Here is a 7,434-nt window from a genome sequence, read left to right as displayed (position 1 = left end):
TACAGTAAGCGCGGTGGTTGGTACACTCTTTTCACCAAGGCCACCTGGGCTCAATCCTTGTTCCCGGTGAATGTGAGTTTAGTTGATGGTCAACATGCAGGACCAGCATGGTTTCCTCCGAGAACTCCGGCTTTCCCTCCACAAAACAAGACCACAGCAAAATAGAAAATCTTTCATTTCCAAGTAAATGGCTTGAATTGCAGCAATAATTCAAAATTTATCCCAACTTTTGTTAGTGTCGTAAGTAAATAAGATAGGATTGATCATGCCAGAAGGACCTACAATACACAAGAAGATTTATTTAACGTGGGATTTAATAAACAATGAACATAAGCTAATAGCTTTTTCCCAACAAACAAAAGTACATGTTATACATATAGGATCTGACATGAGTTGTCATATCATACCATATTTTATTTAAGGTTCATGGGGGGGGGGGGGATAAAATTCATTAAAACTTCGCTTTTGTTTTTCTTCATTGAATGTGGTACAATCTGGCCAAACTATATATCATTTTAAAGCTAAAGACTGATAAAATAACATAAACACATTTTTGACATTCAATATTTGTGTGCTTTATTCATATTTTGGTTTAAAACCAATACATTTTTACACTAATTTACAAAAGCTTAAGTTGAATTAATACAAAGCTATATACATATACAAGTTCAAGTTTGCAACATTTCACAGAAAATTATTGTCATAAAACAACAAATGAGTTTTTATTCAACTGCCTTTTTAGGATAAATATCCTAAACAAAGTTCTATAAATAACTAAAACGTAACTACTTTTTAAAAATCCAGGTATGGTGGATAATAAGGTCACAATTCTACTTCAAAGGCTAAACAATTTTGTTATTTACCTCTCAACTAAATTGCAAATTTTAACCCATCTCAAATCGAAATAGATTGCAGACGACATATAAAATTGTAAAGGAATATAAAGCTATTGGCAAAACGATTGATTTTATATTTCGATTCCATCTACCCATTTTGAAAGCGTGGCCATCGCTGTGATCCGTAGAAAAACGCGCAAAACAAATCGGTCGAAACCACGTGCAGTGGTGAGAAAACCGGGTATGTGTAACCACATACCTGAGAAAACACATACTTATTTTGACAGTTGGGTGGCAACTAGTAAAACAACTATTAACATTAATCAGCAAGAAATCGCACTAAATAACAGAAATGACCACGTAGAGATATCATCACTTACCCTATTTCAAATATTTTCCAGCTGAAAATTGTCCCCCACACGTCTTTTTTAGTTTATTTGTATTGTTTTTCTGGAGCCGATGTGCATCTCACACAATATCCATCCAACTTCCGTTGTTTTCACTTTCGTTATTAAAAACTCCGTTTAAAAGAATTATTTCTACTTTTAGATTGTTAAAGCGATGTATTATTATATATTATCAATAGAATAGTATACCGTGATGAATTGAACGGAGTTACGTATCGATCTTTCTGTCAGTCTGTAAGCGTACTATTTTATGCGCAATAATAAAGTACATGTGATTCGACAACGATTGTAAACATTGGTGAAATGCTTCTTACATAGTTATTCTTTTGAGTGTTTATGAGGTCTGATCGTGCAGTTTGCAAACATCAACGGAAAGATTACAATCCAATGCATTTGTCATAGTCAACCGTTTGGAATGTCAATTAGGCGATGAGTGAGTTTTTAGCATGTTTCTTTCTATTTTATTAATTTAAAAATGGCTGCCCCCATGGTGATGAAATGACATGTGTTCGAGTTTTGATATTTCTAGATATGTAAACTTTTTTTACTATTTAAGCGTAACTTGCCCTCGTCAATGTCGATATTATTCACTAGTTATATAATTTTCCGCCGAAATACGTGGAATAAACATGATTCAGATTTTTGAAAAATAATGTATATTTTAGTGTTAAAATCGCTTTGTATTTTGATTGATTTTGTGAATGTAATAATACGTTGATGTACAAAATTGGTAGCAGTTTGAAGGAAAAACATCCTTTAAAGCATATATGTATACATTTTCAATGTGGCACTCTTCCTTTAGTCAAATTTGAGCTCAATGCTAGGGGTCTCACATTTTTCAAAATGAAGCCTCTACATGAACCTTAACAAGTTCAGGAACTTTGTAAGTAAGCGAGCCTTTGGCGAGTTAATAAAATATGGTATGATATGACAACGAGTGTCAAATCTTTTTTATCACATGCTTTTAAACTAAATAATATACATCTTAATTGACCAAACAAATGCTGATAGATCTAAAAGTTGTTTACTATCATGACGTCATTTCATGTTTAAGACGTCATTTCACCAAAATAAAGCCATGCCATTGGTTAGTTATTGATTCTGAAGCCAATGAAAACTCTTCAAAATGTTGTATTACACATGTGTACAATAAAAATATATGTAATGGTTATATTACATGGGAAACAAGGTATAGCATGTGATAAATAACAAATAATAGCCTCTTAAACTTAGATATACACACATGGGAATTGGATTTTATCTGCTGTTGTTTTCTATTAGATACAAAATTGTCACTCCCAGACATAACATTTGTTGTAGACACGAAAACAAACCTTGGAGTTAAAGTGAGCTCTCTGAAGGACTTGAAACCAAAGTGCTCTAGCAACAGAGCCAACATTTCTTACCCACTGTTACTCAAGCACACTACACTCCTCCACCCCCTTACATTTAACCTCCAGGGCTGTCTCAAGGCATGCCTGTTGTGCACTTCTGACTTCATTAGTGTGAACCATTGAAAAAGTGTACCTTATGCCTAAACATATCTCTTACATGTTTCTCAATATTCGTCAATTGGAGATTTATATTTGCTGAGATAAATGGATAACTACCTATTCATCTTTATGTAAACATTCTCAAATCTCTTTACTTTGAAGTTTTCATCCTAGTCCCTTTAACTCAGGAATCCTCAGTAATTATTTCTATATGTTTTATTGCAGGGTGACCTTCTGCTGTGTGATTTGCCAGGGGAGATAACACTCGAAGAACTACAGTCTCAGATTGCCCTGGAATATGGACAAGCCATGGTGGTTAATGTACGCAGGGCGGACAACCAAGTCATGGGTAACATTTTGTTAGTTGTCCAGTGTTTGATTTTTGTCAAATTTGATGCCGATATTTTGCCATTATCCTTATTTCAAAGAGTTCCAAATGACTGCCTAAAACTAATAATAAAAGGTTTCAAAAAAATATGAATAATGAATTCAAAATGAATTATAACATTTAGTTTATTTCCCTATCCAGCTTTATAAGTTAAACCTTAGTAAAATAATATGTAACACTTCTTTATACTCAATTTTAAAGTATTTGTGAGCAAAATAGGTAAATGTTGATAAGGCAAGAAAGGTGACAGAAATTGAGCAAAAGGTGATCACAGAAGCTCTTTTTATGTAGGGTGGTATATATCAGTTGAACTGTCCGTCAGTCCGTCCGTCTGTCTGTCTGTCCATCCGAAAACTTTTACATTGGTCATAACTTTTGCAATATTGAAGATAGCAACTTGGTATTTGGCATGCATGTGTATCTCATGGAGCTGCACATTTTGAGTGGTCAAAGGTCAAGGTCATCCTTTATGGTAAAAAAACAAAATCCAAGGAAAGTAATAATCTTTAAAGGGAGATATTTTCTATACCTGTCAAATGATAAATAGAAATGTTATTTCAAAGCGGCGCAGTAGGGGGAAATGAGTTTCTGACAAACACATCTCTTGTTTCATTTTTCATCCTATGATTGCTTAACGTTTTTTTATTGATTTCCTTATAACATTGAGGAGCCTTTGTTTTACAAACAACTCCAATCAAAGAATGTTCAAATCTTTTTGTGTGGCATTTTGTTTTTACTGATCCAACTATTTTGCTGGAATTGTGGTTACCCAGAATGCAACTGCTTTAGACCTTAAACATGCTATCAAGAGACACTTCGTGCTACAACAGAACAGAGCTGATGGACCTACAAAACTATTTGGCAAAGCGCCATTTAAAACTGAATTAGTACGTCAAAGTGGGATAAAGTAGCCTTGAAAACTGAATTTTCAAATCAATCAGGAAAAAAATCAATCTACAAACATGAGTTGGAAAGTCAATGAGGATAAGCCTACACAACTCATTAAGTCTATTTGGAATAAAGCAACCTATATAACTGACATTGTCAATGTGGGATAAAGCAGGCTGTAGTATTTGTCCCTACAAAACATAGTTAGTTACATAGAGAATACTAGGTTAGTGTCCAATACCGAGCAGTTTATTTTTAGCAATGCCCAGACTACCGAAACCACGAGCTTTGCAAGTGGTACAGGTTTTGTGCTGAGTAAAATAAGCACATTGGTCTGTATTCAACACTTATTTGGTACTCTATGAAATCCATCATTTTTGCAGTGTTTAGCTTGACTATTCATTGAATAGTTCGAGCTTTGCTTCTCACACATTGTTTGGCGTCAGCGTCTGAAAAATTGAATTTGGATGGAGGTCTTGTGGTGTAATTGTGTGTGTAGGTAACTTATACAATGACATTGCTTTCAAAGTTAATTAATTCAAATAATTAAATTGGCAAAACAATGAAAATCTAGTTTCATGAATTGGTAACATATCTTGTTTTAATTGATAAATTTTCAGCTTTTAGATAACATATTATATTACTTCTAGAGAATGTATTTCTATGCAACAATTGTTATTCTCATTGATTCCTGGTTGTTCAAGATTTACTACTGTAGATTATTGATGTGGGAAAACAGGGCTTAATGCATGTGTGTAAAGTCTCCTCCCAGATTAGCCTGTGCAGCCAACAGTCTTCTCTGTGACAACACTTTCCACTTTTATGGATTTTTTCATGTAAAGTCTTTTTAACCGAAAATCCAGTTTAGGCGGAAAGAACGCTTTGTCCCTGATTAGCCTGTGCAGACTGCACAGGTCTATCTGGGATGATACTTTCACTCTACACACATGCATTACGCGCATTTTCCAGAATATGGCTTTATACATCTCGTTTCTGTTTATAGGAAGTATGTATGGAAGAGACACTGGCTGTACTTTGATGGACAGCGACTAACAGAGGACAACAAGAAAATCAAGGAGTAAGGCTCAGTCTTTAAATATTAATACTGTTGCAATGTGGCAAAAAATGAGATTCCTCTGACATTGAAAATTAAGATCTCTAGAGTTTTACATGGATAGAAGTGTAAGCTTAAATTGTCAGAGGTCTGTATGGAAAAGTATATAGTCTTAATTCCTGAAAATAATTGCCATGTAACTTTATATAGATAAGTACACAAATTTAACGATTCTGTTTTCCTATTTGTATAATTTATTAACAGAAATGATTGGATTTGATGTCAGATATGTAATCTCAATTCAGATTTCACTAAGATAATGGTGTAAACAAAACCACTGGCACTGCTTACAGACCAAAGCTGTCAACAGTGTTTTTTCACGTGCTCTAATAAATCTATGTAAAAACGCTATGTTATTTCACAACTTATGGAACATAAACAGCATTGTTGCACCGCATTTTCTTGTAAACACAACTTAGGTGTTGAACTCCGAATTGCTGTTTGCACTGTTGAATTGAACACCAAATTGTTTAACACCAAGTCAAATATAATATGTGGTACCATTTTATAGGCTCCTATGAGCTTCTTTTCTCTAATACTGGATAAACAAAACCAACAAGTTTCTAAAGACTGTATTCCAAGCTCAAAAATCAACCCCCACACTTTTCATTTTTAAATTTTTATAATTTGCTATTCTAAATAAAGTGTTCGACACGTTACCAAAAGGGATCTAATGTCCTAAAAGGGATCTATTGTCCTATTATTAAGGCACATTTTATAACCATTAAACGAGAGTAAATCGATCTTATGAAATTGTTGCTGAAATCTGACACCAACTATATGGGTCGTGTTCTGAGAAACCTGGGCAAAAATGCATGTGCGTAAAGTGTCGTCCTAGATTAGCCTGTGCAGTCCGCACATGCTAATCAGGGACGACACTTTCCGCCATAATTGGATTTTTGCTAAGAAGAGACTTCTTTTAAATGAAAAATGTCATAAAAGCGGAAAGTGTGGTACCTGATTAGCCTGTGCGGACTGCACAGGCTAATCTGGGATGACACGTTACGCACAAGCATTATGCCCAGTTTTCTCAGAACGCGACTCATATTATCTTATACGTGTTTTAATGAGCGAGGACCATATAAGGATCATTTGTAAAATGTAGAGGATATCAAATACCATATTCATTTATTAGTCTGTATAGGATATCAAATACCATATTCATTTATTAGTCTGTAGCTATGGTATCGATATGTTATATTTCCATGGTGCTTGCCTTAAGTCAAGAATTTAATATAAGGCGTGTCAGGATTTCATTTGCATTCAAAAAGAATTCTTAAGCCTTAATTTTTAGTTCTGCTGAGCGTAGCACTCACTTGTGACTATTATCAGAAATGAAGCCACCGAATCAAACTGCGTATAATGAATACCGTTCTTCGAATGATTGATAAAAATGAACGAATGTGTCGCCGGTTGCTGACAACGAGTTACAGTAATTCCCGACATTTGTCATTGACAGTGCAAGGTTGGTTTCAACGGTGACGACGCTTCCGTAGCGTGTTTTCATGATGCTTCCGTAGCATGTTTCCTTGTATTGTTGGTCGACAAAAACACCGTTTAACATCCTGTGTCACTTCTTGATATCTAGAAGTGATGTTTAAATCTATTGATTTTCATCCTCACAATAATTTCTGATTTCAAGATATTTGATAATTTTAATTTAAAACATAGTCCGTATTATTTATGTATTTATTTATATAAAAAATCGATTGTTTGTTATCAGAACATCATTAATTCATATACAAAAATCGACTTTTTCATCATGATAATTTCGCCCGAATATATTTGCAGGTCCACATGTCCATACTGAAACATACAGTTTAAAAAAATAATAAAATCCAACGTAAAAGCGGCATAAACTGCGTAATTTTATTTGAAGATGAAGTAAAGATACCTCACTAGTATTTCGAAAGAGTCGCACGCAACCTAATGTGTCTGCCCATATTAAGACATTAAGTTCATTTTATTACATACTTTTTAGAGGAGGAATTAACTTGGAAATTTTTATTTGAAGTAAAAGAACCGGTACTGGTATTTCGTAATACTAAATGCCACTAAATGTGTCTGTACGACTATTAAGAGGTTAGTGTCTCTGTTATTGCAGTCATCTACCAACATCCAGGCTAGTAAAATATATCGATATCATAAAATTGCTTTGAAAATAACTCGAGGACAACTTTTTATAATTATAAAAATAAACATTTTAATGAGGTTCATGAAACGAGACCGTTTTGTTAAGCAAGCATTCAATACGTTTAAATTGAAGATATTTTTTTATAATACATCGTAATATAAAATACTATAAAAG

General features: G+C 33.9%; 1 protein-coding gene across 1 annotated transcript; it reads left to right on the top strand.

The window, feature by feature from the left end:
- The first annotated feature begins 2,099 nt into the window (after window positions 1-2,099).
- LOC127869616 (U11/U12 small nuclear ribonucleoprotein 25 kDa protein-like) lies at window positions 2,100-5,094 on the top strand. The gene is made up of 3 exons (XM_052412273.1): window positions 2,100-2,126; window positions 2,962-3,095; window positions 5,016-5,094. Exons 1-3 carry the CDS (start codon window positions 2,100-2,102, stop codon window positions 5,092-5,094), a joined length of 240 nt encoding a protein of 79 aa, XP_052268233.1.
- Window positions 5,095-7,434: the final 2,340 nt, after the last annotated feature.

Source organism: Dreissena polymorpha, chromosome 2, assembly GCF_020536995.1.
Source record: "Dreissena polymorpha isolate Duluth1 chromosome 2, UMN_Dpol_1.0, whole genome shotgun sequence".
NCBI lineage: Eukaryota > Metazoa > Mollusca > Bivalvia > Myida > Dreissenidae > Dreissena > Dreissena polymorpha.
Note: the sequence above shows the minus strand (reverse complement) of the source record. Positions and strands in the feature narration are given on the sequence as shown.